The 14,516-nt window shown below is 42.6% G+C and overlaps 1 protein-coding gene across 1 annotated transcript in view; it reads right to left on the reverse strand.

The window, feature by feature from the left end:
* Positions 1–14,516, reverse strand: part of prex1 (phosphatidylinositol-3,4,5-trisphosphate-dependent Rac exchange factor 1) — a 204,203-nt gene that overhangs the window by 129,185 nt on the left and 60,502 nt on the right. The window contains exons 2-5 of the mRNA XM_078236543.1: positions 13,165–13,236; positions 11,982–12,104; positions 3,035–3,139; positions 2,275–2,376 (exon numbers count right to left, since the gene is read on the reverse strand). Coding sequence (XP_078092669.1) covers positions 2,275–2,376; positions 3,035–3,139; positions 11,982–12,104; positions 13,165–13,236 — 402 coding nt within the window. The remainder of the gene's footprint in view (positions 1–2,274; positions 2,377–3,034; positions 3,140–11,981; positions 12,105–13,164; positions 13,237–14,516) is intronic.

Here is a 14,516-nt window from a genome sequence, read left to right on the forward strand (position 1 = left end):
TTTTAAGTACTTTTTCTGATTAAAGTTGAATGAAAATTCCCTCAAATTCCATGGCAATTATCAACCACAACTTTACTTCTGCTGATTTCCAGCTAATTTTCTGTTTCATTTCCTCTGCCTTAGATAAAAAATGGTTGCAAGATGAAAAAGTATATTTTAACATGCTACAAGTTTTATTTCAAAAGCATCTAGTCAAAAGAGAACAAACCAGAAATGTTTGAGTTCTTGTAGGTTTTGGAATACAACTGGCTGAAGGACAATTTGCTCCGGTTCTGGATCTTACTGGAGGCCTCTGATCCAACGCTACGCACTCAAACAAGACCATTTAATGTCAATCTCACAATTCCTATTTTTGTTGCATTGTCAACTGGGAAAATATGAAGTGCTCCCTAATGAAGACATTATCTGGTTAGAGAATGCAATTAAGAGATATTGGAACAGAAAATTAAGGATAACCCATGAGAAGCAGCAGGATTTTTTTCATTATTCTCTTTTGGCACACCACATTATTGGCGCCTTTCTTATGAAAGGCTAATCACTCTGAGCAGTTTTTAGACATTTTTGCGAATATTATAAACAGCCTCCTTCCTCTGTGGTATATGGCAAGCAGAGGACCAGAAAAAAAGTCTGCAGTTGATCTAACCCCAAATCTAACGCCTCGCAAATCAGCTGCTCCCACCTACTCCTTGTTCAAAATTTTCCACACAATTAACCTCAACAGAAATGGTTTTAACTACTTGATGCAAAATTGTGACATTGTCCATGCATTAAGCTTAATTCCCTTATTCTAGAGTTCGTACCAATCTTGCATCCATTATTGGAATTCAATTTATAAACACATTCAAGAGTATGGAATAGCTGAATGATATCTCCCACGCCTTTATTCTCCACAGCACACAATTTCCAACAACTCCATCTAACGATTATCCAGCTGGTTTAGTTACTTCCCGGCTTAGTTTTCCTTGTCTTCATCAATTTAATGCCTCAATATCATTGGTGCAGTGCAGTGACTGGGATTATAAAGTTTATTTATTAGTCACAAGTAGGCTTGTAACTGCAACGAAGTTACTGTGAAAATCCCCTTGTCGCTACACTCCGGCGCCTTTTCGGGGTACACTGAGGGAGAATTTAGCATGGCCGATTCACCTAACCTACACATCTTTCAGACTGTGGGCGGAAATCGGAGCACCCGGAGGAAACCCACGCAGACACGGGGAGAACGTGTAAACTCCACACAGTCACCCAAGCCGGGAATCGAATCCGGATCTCTAGCACTGTGAGGCAGCAGTGCTAACCACTGTGCCACCATGATAGTGCTGCAGTTACTGGGCCATCTTTAAATATCAGACACACAATGATTTCTATAAGCTATTCAGCTTCATTGAAGTTACCACAGATATAAAAATTAGTACCGTGTTATGGTGCTAGAGTCAAAGAACAGATTTTAAATGTTTAATGAAAATGGGGTTCTCCCCATGCAAAAGCATACCAGCTTGAAGACAGCATTCAGACTTTTACCTTTTCTGAAAAATTATGACTGGCTGGAAAATGTTTCTAGTAATTACATGACATCTGTAGAAAAACAGGGTAATTTCTCCAATAATCTCTGCTCTCTAACGCTTCCTCAATTGAAGATCATGCTTGTTCTGAACTGCCCATATACCATGTTCAAGGAGATCAATAAACAAATTCTCAGAAATCATGGATGTGACACATAATTCTTGATCACAAACATTGCATCTTAAACAGTTTATGTCAAATTATTATAATGGACAATATTATGTAAACATTTAATTGCTATGTTCATGAACTATCGAATCACAGCTTTAAAGAATTTGTCTGTAACTTTGGAGAAAGTCCAAAGATGTGCGGGTTAGGTTGATTGGCCAGGTTAAAAATTGCCCCTTAGAGTCCTGAGATGCGTAGGTTAGAGGGATTAGTGGGTAAATATGTGGGGGTAGGGCCTGGGAGGGATTGTGGTCGGTGCAGGCTCGATGGGCCGAATGGCCTCCTTCTGCACTGTAGGGTTTCTATGATTTCTTCCAGCCGACTGACATTTATGAATTTAAAAACAAGGGGAGGTTTTAGGTAATAATTAAATACATCGCGCAACGACATTCAAATTGTGAATTTGATTTTCTTGAGGAAATCCAGCTAGATCAAACTGGAAGCAATCTGTTGAAAGGAAGATTTCGGCCAATATCACACCAACTTTTGGAAGAAACAATACAGAAGTATCACAGTTCAGTAAGTTTCCTCATTCCAGTGATTTACCTTCAGTAGTAGCGGATATTTGCAGATTCTCTGTATCGGAGTTAACAAATAGCCTTCCAATGGAATATCTGTGGTCTTCATCCCTCCCAGTACCATACAATTCTAAAATGAAATTGAGACTGGTAAGTCACACACAACCAATTTTAAACAGACATATCTTTCCACAACAGGCTCCTTAGATGAATATGTGGATCTGAGAAGCAATTTTCCATTCTAGAATTCTCATATTTGAACCTTTCTCCATCAAGACTGTAACCAAAGTTTGAGTTTAAATGAGTCACGTGTCCAAAATTTGAAATGTCTTTATATGCCTCCTACAGGTGTCAATGTCAACACAATAAATAGGAAATGAATCTTAGGTTTAGGATCTAAATAGCTATAAAAATAATGGCTGGAATTTACCAGCTGTTCACACCAGCAGGATTCTCTGGACCCACTGCAGTGAACAAAGATTTGGCCAAGCACCAAATTCTCCATCCTTGCTTGCAGTAGCAATGGGCCACGAATGGTCAGAAAATTCCAACTAACATAAAACTCAAATATTTTATCAATGTCACATGAAACTGGATTAAAAACATTGGAATTTTTTTTTTCCTGACCAGGCAAGGTTTGCTACTGAATTCGAGGCTCACAGCAATACACTGGCTAACTAAGGAAGGGTAACTGTATTAGGCAACCCAACTTAAACCAATTGCACAGATCATATTCAAACAAACAAATGCGCTTCCACATGAACTTGAGGACAGGCCATGCAGCTTACCAGAAGCATTGCCCGTATTTCAGGTATTTTGTTCAATTCCATTAGAAGTCTCAAGGCTTTTTCGTGGTTGCTGCAATATTCTTGATAGACACAAAATCGGTCCTTCTACAATCACAAACACAAGGATCACATCAGCATGAAAGAAATGGTTTATGTGCAACAATTTTAAACCAGCTTAATATTAAATTTACACAATGCATGCACGAGCGGAGAAAAACTTATTGGGGTTAGTAATGGTAAATAGAATATTTTAGAAAGAAAACCATTATATGCAGTTAGAGAGTCCTGTTCTTGAGGGCAACAGCTCATAACAAAGGTTAGTACCCCATCCAGTTACTTTCCATGGGTTGACCTTCAAGAAGGCTGCTCTGACACCTGCAATGGTGACCTCCGAGGCGGAGGGCGTGCTCTCGTAGACCTCTTGCTCAAAACTGGCATAGAATGCATTGAGCTCATCAGGGAGGGGTGCATTGGTGCCGGCGATTTTAAATGCCTTCATCTTGTAGCCCATTGCGCCTTCTTTGGACTGTGAGACGCAACTCACGCAGACACGGGGAGAATGTGCAAACTCCACACAGACAGTCACCCAAGGCTGAAACCGAATGCAGCAGTGCTAACCACTGTGCAACCTAAAGAGCCCATCAAGAGAATTCTGAAGCAATAAAATTCTTGACCACCTTGACATGAAGCATCAGGTTTCAGTTGCTTTTCCAAAGCACCATTTGCATTCAGTAGCTCACAAACCATTTACACCGGATTTTCAAAATTATCCCCACTTTGCAATTTTTTTTCTGGACTCCAGAGAATATTTTAGATTGCATAAAAGCTTTTTCAGTCTGATTAAAATTCAATATCTCCTGTGGATTGGCAGATTTTAAGAACTCCTGCATTTATAAGTGCATTGGAAACGGGGATGCAAGTGCTGCTGTACTTTCAGAGAACATTCTGGGTCTGCCGTTCATGAGACAGAGCCAGTGTGCTTAAGCCGATACGAGCCTGGATAAGCAGGATATAAAAGGGGTCGTTACCTCAAGAAGTTAAGTGAAAATTTGCCAGCCGATTGAGCTAAAAAGACAGCAGTAATCTGGAAGTGACACGACACGCTATTCATGCCATATCAAACAGCTGTGCTATTTAAGTGAGTTGTCTGAAGGCATGGCGACCTGAACTTTGTGGGAAATTATGCCAAGCTGCTAAGTGTTCACCATCACACCACCATTGAAACTGACAGCAACTTTGGGAGCTTAGACATGCGGAATAATGCAAAGATCCACAAGCTGCTGGCAGCGATTTCCACACTCCTCCAGAGAGTAGACTATTGCTGCACCCATCCCACCCCAACCCCCACGGACCTAAGTCATGGAAATTAAATCAATGGAAATGACAAGAACTCCCACGCACACACTGTTAGCCTCACTGTCAAAACCATCCAGAAAATTACTGGAAGAAGTGTAACTGGGTTTTAAAATGACATACTGAATTAATAATTATTGCGAAACATACTGACTGGCCCTGAAAAGTTAGGTTTATGGAATGTCAAATTTCTCCATTGTGGTAAAAAATACATATTTCCTATTTTTTGTTTGGTGTTTTTAGCTTTTTGTTCTAGTTTCCATCTTAATCCGAATCATTTAGTTTAAGTTTATTTATTAGTGCCACAAGTAGACTCACATTAACACTACAATGAAGTTACTGTGAAAATCACCTAGTCGCCACACTCTGGCGCCTGTTCGGGTACACTGAGGGAGAATTTAGCATGGCCAATGTACCTAAGCAGCATGTCTTTAGGAAACCGGAGCACCCAGAGGAAACCCGCACAGACACAGGGAGAACATGCAAACTCCACGCAGACAGTGACGCAAGCTGGGAATTGAATCGGGTCTCTGGCGCTGTGAGGCAGCAGTGCTAACCACTATGCCACCATACCACCCCTCACTATCTGAAAATTTGAATTGAGGATGAAGGATATAACGTCCATTTAGTTTTCTAGTTTGTTTTGTGTAAATACTTCAAAACAGGATCTGACATCGCTACTGCCTCGGCACCAGATTTAATCTGAAGATTGGGGAGGGTGGGGGAAACCATGCCACAGAGATCACTAGAGCTTTGTGAACAGCTTTCTAGGAGGAGGACAGCAGCGACCACCTTTATTTTGCTGCTGACCACAAAATCATGGCCAACTACAGCTCCCAGGAGGAAACCATATTAACCAATTCACTTAGTTTGGTAAAGAACCAGTTTAACTCAAAGACACACAGCTTCTAGTTATATGCTTGGACATATTCAACCACAAGAATACATGTTCCCCAAGGCGGCATGGTGGCACAGTGGTTAGCATTCCTGCCTCACAGCTCCAAGGACCTGGGTTCGATTCCCGGCTTGGGCCATTGTCTGAGTGGAGTTGGCACATCTCCCCATGTCTGTGTGGGTTTCCTCCGGATGCTCCGGTTTCCTCCCACAGTCCAATGGTTAGGTTGATTGGCCATGCTCAATTGCCCCTTAGTGTTCCGGAATGTATAGGTTAGAGTGATTACCGGGGTAAATATATGTGGGGTCACTGGGATAGGACCTGAGTGGAATTGTTGCAGGTGCAGACTTGATGGGCTGAATGGCCTCCTTCTGCTCTGTAGAGTTTCAATGGTTTCTATGAGCCATCCACAATCCCAATAAAATGTAACCAAACACATTTTAAATATTGAACCAATATGGATATCAGTTCCACCAGGAAGGGAGTGTTTTTGTGCACAAGAAGGCAGTTTGGAAAATTTTATTCCATTAAAAGGTTGTTCAAATGAGGTGACATCTTGATGCAAATTGAGGCAAGGGGGAGGGGGGCGGGGAGGGGGGTGGTTTCCAGCCTCACCAGCAGCAGCTATCACCACGGGGTGGTGCTAGAGAATGGTAGAATTTGGAGAGCAGCCAAAAGTCAATTCCATCTGCTCCACATCCATGTCCGCCACTGGCAAGTTTGGAAAATCCCGACCATAGTCTCACGCTGGGTGCCCCACCTTCAATTCTTGAATCGGTGGTTCTATTTTAAACTGTTTATCTCAAATCTAAATTCTTCAAAAACAAATTCATGGAAAGCTGCTTCACTATCCAAGGGGAAAAGAAACTCAAAAACAAATTATTTTATAAACAGTTCCACAGTGAATTTGTCTAAGAATGCATAGTATACACACATTTTAGTTTTTATTAGTGTCACAAGTAGGCTTACATTAACACTGCAATGAAGTTACTGTGAAAGTCCCCTAGTCGCCACACTCCGGCGCCTGTTCAGATACACTGAGGGAGAATTTAGCATGGCCACGATTCTGCCATCCCACTGTGCTAACTTTTTAAGCGCAGCGGGCCGGTGGAATCTCACAGTGTGCGTAGCACAGGATTCGCACATGTATTCTCGCCGCGATAAGTCGTCCAGCGCCAGATTTCCAGTGGCATCTGGCTGCGCCAGAAATCGGCGGGGAGGCACGGAAGTCATTTAAATGTTATTTTACACGTGATTCAAATTTAATTAGCGGGCCTGGACTGAAGTCTCCAGGCCCGTTAGCCTCTCCCCCACCGTCAGGAGTATTTCACTCCAGTGGCTTCTACAGTAGCTCCACACTTTTGGGGAACTGGCAGCCCGACCCTGCTAGAGTGAAGAGGGTCGGGCACCGGGGGGGGGGGGGGTGCCCCTGGGCATTGGTACCATGACAGTACCAGCCTTGCGCCCTGGCACTGCCCATTGGGCATGTGGTAGTGCCAAGGGGGCAGGGCCTAGCGGGCGAGAGATGGAGGCTGCCACTGTGCAGTCTGGATCAGTGGGGGAAGGAGGGAGGCCAGTGATCGGGAGATGAGGAGGTGGGGGCAGGTGTTGGCCAGCAAATCGAGCTGGCCAGCAATTGGGAGGCCGGCAGTGCAGGGCCACTGCGCTGACAGATCGGCGCATGCGCAGTGGCCCGCTCAGTGTGCTGATTTCAGCCTCTCCAGCGGGGATAGGCCCCACCCCCTAGTTAAATGGTATTCACTCTGGTGGCCTCTGCAGTGCACAAAGTGTGGGAGATTCTTCTCTGAAGTCCCACTGAAAAAACTACAGTGAACTACTCCAGTTTTCTCACAAATTCGACACTTAGAAATCTTTTTGGGAGAATTCCGGTCCATGTCTTTCAGACAGAGAGGAAACAGGAGCACCCGGAGGAAACCCACGCAGACATGGGGAGAATGTGCAAACTCCACACAGTGACCCAAGCCGGGATTCGAACCTGGGTCCCTGGTTTAGTAAGAACATATAAACTTATGTCTCTCCCGGCTGACTTCAGAGTTTATTGAAATCCAACAATCTCTTCTCTATAGTATCACAGAATCCCTACAGTGCAGAAGGAGGCTGTTCGGTCCATCGAGTATGCACTGACTCTCTGAAAGAGCATCTTCCCCAGGCCCACAACCCGGCCCTATCCCCTAACCCTGCACATTTACCACGACCAATCCACCTAACCTACACACCTACACTGTGGAAGGAAACCGGAGCACCCGGAGGAAACCCACACAGACACAGAGAACGTGCAATCTCCACACAGTCACACAAGGCTGGAATTGAACCCAGGTCCCCTGGCGCTGTGAGACAGCAGTGCTAACCACTGTGTCACCATGGTGCCACTGGAACCCAAGATGTTTACTGAAATAAGCTCCAAGATTGAGTACAGGGAAGAGAGATGGGTCAGTTACATAGGTTTTACTCAAAAATGACTTAAACTTCACATTCAGAAGCTTGCTGACTAATCATACATACGACTGCAGTAAGGAGGACGAGCTGTTTCAATTTTATCATCAGGTCTGGAGTAGCAAAGGCAAAATCTGATTTATTTGTAAAGTGTACTTAACTCACTGCAGTAGGTTTTTGTAGTTACAAATGACACACATGTACAGTCCCAAACAGATACTTCAAAAATATTTCAATTTTAAAATATCCTACTCAGTAGTTCAGCAGAACTGCAAGTATTCATGAACCTCACCAGCTCTGGTATGCAGTCTCGCCACAAAATTGCAGGGATATGTGCACACTCCCTCCAGTTCAGCCCAGTGACACACTCATTTAAAAATACACACATATATTCTTGCAATATTTGAAGATCTAATGAATAACATTTAGCCCATGACAAATAGTTACAAATCCTATTTTTTGAACAATTTATGATGAGTGTGAGGCTGGTAGGTATGAAAAAGGTGAGTAAGTCCACAAAAATGTACATGAACCGAAGTCTGTTCCTTGTTGGTCACTTCAATTCTTCGCTCCAAGTCCACTCTCACCTCCGCCTTCTATGCAGTCCAAATGAACCTCAAACAGAAGCTCGAGAAATAGCACCGCATCTTTCATAGAATCCGACAGTGCAGAAGGAGGCCATTTGGCCCATCGAGTCTGCACCGACCACAATCCCACCCAGGCTCTATCCATAACCCCATGAATTTACCCTAGCTAGTCCCCCTGACACTAAGGGGCAATTTAGCATGGCTAATCAGCCTAATCCACACATCTTTGGACTGTGGGAGGAAACCGAAGCACCCGGGGAGAATGTGCAAATTCCACACAGTGACTCAAGCTGGGAATCGAACGCAGGTCCCTGGCGCTGAGAGGCAGCAGTGCGAACCACAATGCCACTCAATTAGACACTTTACAATCTTCATAACTTGAACAATCTCAGACGATAACCACCACTCCCAATTTTCACATAGTGCCTTCAACAGAGTAAAATGGTCCCACGGCAGGAGTGCCAACAAACAAAATTTTGCACAGAGCCACACGGGAGATGCTCGGGCAGATGATCAAAAAGTTGCCCAAAGGGTTTTTCAGAAGCATCTTAAAGGGGGGAACAAAAAGAGGTCGAGAAGTGGAAGGGTTGAGGGAGGGATTTCTGGAGTTTAGCATATTGATGGTCCTTCAACTGCTAGTGTCAAAATGATTAAAATCGGAGCAGAGAGGACTGTAGGGCTGGAGAAAATAAGAAAGAAGAATGGAAATTGGCGTTTGAAAACTGGAGGAGAATTTTAAAGAGGTGTTGTTTAACTGTGAGCCAATGCAGTCACCCAGCACAGGGTTAATAGAGGAATGGGGTGTGATGCAAGTTAGGAGCAGTTTTTAAATGTACTTCAGTGGTCCACATTCATGAGCATCCAGGCCTTCTGCCTTTTGTTGCTTAGGCCCTTGCACCAACTGGTGATGAGCCCTCTTTCTCCTCATCTGGACGAATGTCATTACCAAGGCGAGGTTGCCCGCAGCCTCCATCATCAACACAAGTGAATGTGTGAATGAATGAAGTGATGAATTCAGTCAGCATGCCCTTTCCAGGATTCATTCTATCTCAAAGCCAGCGCTAAGCCCTCCACTTGGCCTCAGTCTAAATATGGCATTCTCACCACACCCCTTCTGGGTAAAGGACATCCTGGAGGAACAGAGATGAGCGTTTTTCCAGTTCAGACATGACTGTGAATTGTTCTTTAACAAGGATGTCGAGAGCCACATGATTGAAGTGTCACTCTAACATTATTCCGCTTGTCTCCACTATCCACAAAATTCTACATAGAGACAATAACCTTGGCAACACCACAGGAGCACTTGTCAGCCATGACCAGTCAACTGGGAGGATTAAGATTTGGAGTCACGAGTTGCTGCCATCTGCTAGCTGCGCCCATTGGAGGCATTCACCATTCATCTCTCCCCCCACTTTCATTCCTGTCTCTGGCAGCACAGAATGAAAGGCTGTTCCAGTCCTTGACACCAGTTATCGAGATCATGCCCACACTGATCCTGCCCCCTCCCATTATCTGAGCCACCTGACCAGTCCCGCTCCATGACCAATCCCCAGTGCTGCCAATGAGACCTTCACCGACCAAATTTGCACCAGGGACCTGCCACCCTATCATATCCCACTAGCCAACTCCATCAATCTTCAGATACCACCGTCAACACCACCAGCCCTATCCTTTCCCGGACACACTTCCCCTTTCTTTCCATAGTAAGTCTAAATACCATTCATAATTCTCACTGGCAGGGAACATAATTTGAAGAATAAACTAAATTCCTGCAAAGGCCTTTTACAAACAAACAGAGCAGGAAAAGGCCATTCAGCCCCTCAAGCCTACTCTGCCATTTAATTAGATCATGGCTGATCTGATAGTAATCTCAAATCTGCATCCCGCCTCACCCCATAGCCTATCATCCCCTTGCTTACCAGAAATCTACCACTTTTGTTTTAAAAATATTCAAAGACTCTGATCTATCCATTTTTTAGGAAGAGTGTTCCAAAGACTCTCATGCCGGAGTGGAAAGATTTCACCTCAACTCAGTTTTAAATGGATGACCCCTTATTCTTAAATGGGGACCCCTAGTTCTTGATTCGCCCACAAGAGGAAAAGTCCTTGCCATATTCACTCTGTCAAAACCCCTCAAGAACATAGAGGTTTCAACAAAGTCGCCTCTTAGTCTTCTCAACTCCAGCAGATACAAGCCTAACCTGTCCAACCTTACCTCATGAGACAACTCACCCAGTCCATGTATTTGTCTAATAAACCTTCTCTGAACTGCTTCCTATGCATTTACATCCTCCTAAAATAAGGAGACCAGTACTGTACACAATACTCCAGATGTGGCCTCACCAATGCCCTGTATAACTGAAGCATAACCTCCACGTCTCATCTCAAACACTGATCAGAACTTCTTTCCCAGCCTGAAGAAAATATATTGCCTGATCACACAGCAATCATGTCACATTATCAATAGCCTGGGCATGATGATTAATGTCATGAGTAATTTGGTTATCACTCTTGGATGTGTAGCCTTGGAGTTAGAAGATCATGGGTTCAGACCCAAGCACAAACTACACTGACAATCTAGTGCAATAAGATGGCTATTTTGTTGGAAGTGCCACCTTTCAAATGAATGTTAAACCAAGGCACCATATACCTTTTCATGTAAACTTAAAAGATCCCATAGCATGTTAGTGAAAAGGACTGGGCTCCTCTCAGTACAGTAAGAGTTTTAACAACACCAGGTTAAAGGTGTTGTTAAAACTCTTACTGTGTTTACCGCAGTTCAACGTCGGCATCTCCACATCATGACTCCTCTCAGTATCCAGCCCTACCTCCGTCCACCAAGCAAAGTTACTAAAACCACATTATTCGATAAAATATCTCACTGCTGTATGCAAACTGGCACTCCACGAGGGATAAATGTTGGTCAAGATTCCAGGAGAACATCTGCCTTTGTCGAATATTGAAATGAGATCTTGCACGTCTACCTGAGACACAAGCTTCGGTTTAGTGTTGGGGATAGGGTTTGCCTGCTAAGCTCCTGGTCAAGGCTGCTGATGCTTCTCTGTAGGGGTGAAATCACTGCACCAGTGGGGTTAGAAAAAAAAATGCACCTGATCCATACTGACCAAGGATGGTCCCATGTTCAATCTTGGATGTGTGCTGACTTAACTGATCTCACCTCAAATCAGTATTTTGGGGGCAAGACATGACAAATAGCTGTGATGTACCTAAGATACAGAGAAAAGAACTACCATTGGCAGAATGTTGGTTGAATACCAAGGTTGAATACCAGCGAGCTGTTGGTGCCTGACTGACTGTCTACAAGGCTGTAAAGAGTATATGCTTTACCCAATAATTTTTTTAAACAAGGAAAAATAAATTATTTTCTCATCAATGTGTGTGTTGGCTTGAATTTGAACATCTTAAGAATTCTCAAGATGTTACACAAACGCAGATGTTGAATTAACAGGGCAGCCTCCCAGTTGTTTCCCCAATGACGAATGCTTGCAGACCTCTATGAAGGAGCTAAATTGGTGGCAGAGAAAAAAGGAAAAGCTGTTTAAAGTTAAAGGATGCCAAATTTAAGAGCCTGAAGTCAAGTGACAGGAAATGGGATTAGCAAAAGAGCACAAATAAAACACAAACTAACTGTACTCACAAACTGAAGGAAGATATTTCCAAGTTCATGCTGAGGTTGTGGCTCTGGTTGTAAACGACCCTCAAGGGCTGCCAAGAACAGCATATGCACATCAAGTATCTCCTCAATGTTAGAGAACAGAACCTAAAAAATCACAGCAGAGTCATTTTAAGGACAAAAACTTATATTAATTTTTTTTTGAAAAAGGTATAATTAATTTTCTGCTCAATTCAGATAAATGTCTGTTTCACAAAGAAATGATTAAAGAACCAAAAATATTCTTCAGAATCCACCCTAATTTTGAGATTAGATTAGATTAGAAGCCCCATCTTTGCACAGGAAACCAATATAAAACGGTTTGGGCGTTACCTTAATAGTGCGAAGTGAGAATGAAGAAAACAAATCTAGGTCTTCTCTTCGCCAGGGTGTGCCCTTCATTTTTTTTGAATAAACCAGAATTAAACTTATTGACAAAGCAGGGCATTACTCCAACTCCCAATGTTTGGACAACATGAAGTGATGCACCAAGGTTTGGCGTGTGACCATAGCGTCTTGCATATATACAAGACCTTGAAGTATTTCAGCAAATACAACTGAAAATTGGACAGTTTTCTACGGGGGCGGGAGTGGGGGAGGGTGAATAAAATGAGTGACATTTCAGTGCCAGGGACCCGCGTTCAATTCCCAGCTTGGGTCACTGTCTAGTGTGGAGTTCACACGTTCTCCCTGTGTCTACGAGGGTTTCCTCCCACAGTCTGAAAAATGTGCTGGTTAGGTGCACTGGCCATGCTAAATTCTCCCTCAGTGTATCCGAACGGGCACCCAAGTGAGGCCACTAGGGGATTTTCATAGTAACTTCATTGCAGTAAGCCTACTTGTAACACTAATAAATAAACTTAACAAAAAACAAAAAAAGTCTATGAACATCCATAACAGCTTTATAGGCAAAGCTGAGGCACACACTGCCAGCCAACCCTACCAAGTAAAAAAATGCAGAAAGGAAAGGAGCAAAAACATTTACTGTGAATAAGCACAAGTGGTGTTTTCCTCTCATCTGCATAGGGATTTTAAGAAATTACACCAACATGTGCTCCTCAATTAATGATTTTCAGCAGACCCCAAATGACCAAGAACAAATCTGACAAAACAATAAATGATTAAGAAACACTATGAATGTATGTTTTAATCTTTACGATGGTTCTACCTTGAGATCTTCTTCAGTGATTTGCTTTTCTGTCTTGTCTCCATCATTCTGATGATTTCTATGCAGGAATGACTACATGCAAAAGACAAAGATTCATTACTTTTATGCACATGCACAAGAGGAAATTATCCACCTGCAAACAAATATGTGAAATATAAAATCATTTCAATTTTAACACTTCTTACAACAGTATCCGTTATCTGTCAGCATCAATATCTTAGTAAAGGAAAAGCAGGAAGTACAATGCGCAATACAAAGCTTGAAGCATTTCTGCACTAGTTTCAGGTTTCATCCTGTCCAGTGACAAGAACTAACCTGCTAAAAGAAGAGGATGTTAAATTTAACCAGATAAACAGAAATAACAGTTAGTATGTTATTTCAAAGAGCACACAGAGTCATGATCAAAAATAACTGCCCGCCATATAGATCCAACAGCGAAACACCCATTCCCAAGACATTTCAGGGCAATTCTTTCACAATACAAGATCCTTCACTGATTAAGAGAATGCAGAAAGGGACATGCAAGTTGGAAAATGTTCTCTGAACATACCCTCACCACATTCTGTGAAACATTCAAAGTTTCAGGGAGGACAAGCCTTTAAATGGCCTTGGCATCAGTTTGTATGATAAAGTCCTCACTGCTAAATCAAATTTGTTTTTTAAGCTTTTCCAATTTCAAAAGTGCATTATGCCACAAAGTGAAAGAACCATTAGCAATTCAGCATTACAATTATGAGATTAAGTACACCTCAAAATCAAATTCTGACAGCCTACACATTTGCACTCCTCCAATAAAACACTTCCACTTTATGCAATTTGAAGAGTTTGCACTCAAATTCTATTGATTGCATTTTCAGATTGATGTTGATATACTATATTAATGGCATCTTTACTTTAAATTGGTGAGAATTGGTCTAAAAGTGCATCCAATTGAATGTTGTTTAATGCACAGCAAAGTAGGAGAAACAAGGTATTGTTGAATTGTGCAGCCTTTACATTCTCTCTCAGTAGATGAGCTAATCATGGCCAAGATTTGGACAGAAGACAAGCAACTGAGTGAATAACCAAATAAATCTGACTTCAGTATAATTTCTGTTTGACAAAAATGAAACTTTTCCAAGCGTCAGCTGACAACAACCAACTATTTATTCACAGATCCAGTACTTGTATATTGCAATGCGAGTTACCTCAAATACAAAATCATATCACTGGTATATGCATTATCTGCAACACTTAAGGTAACAATTGGAGGACAGACTCTGGGTGATAGAGTTCTGCATGGGTGGTAACCTTAGCAAATTTGACTATATATATAACGGCTGCTAGCTGTTTGTGACCCAATCCTGCAAACA

This window comes from Mustelus asterias, chromosome 20 (genome assembly GCF_964213995.1).
Source record: "Mustelus asterias chromosome 20, sMusAst1.hap1.1, whole genome shotgun sequence".
Lineage (NCBI taxonomy): Eukaryota > Metazoa > Chordata > Chondrichthyes > Carcharhiniformes > Triakidae > Mustelus > Mustelus asterias.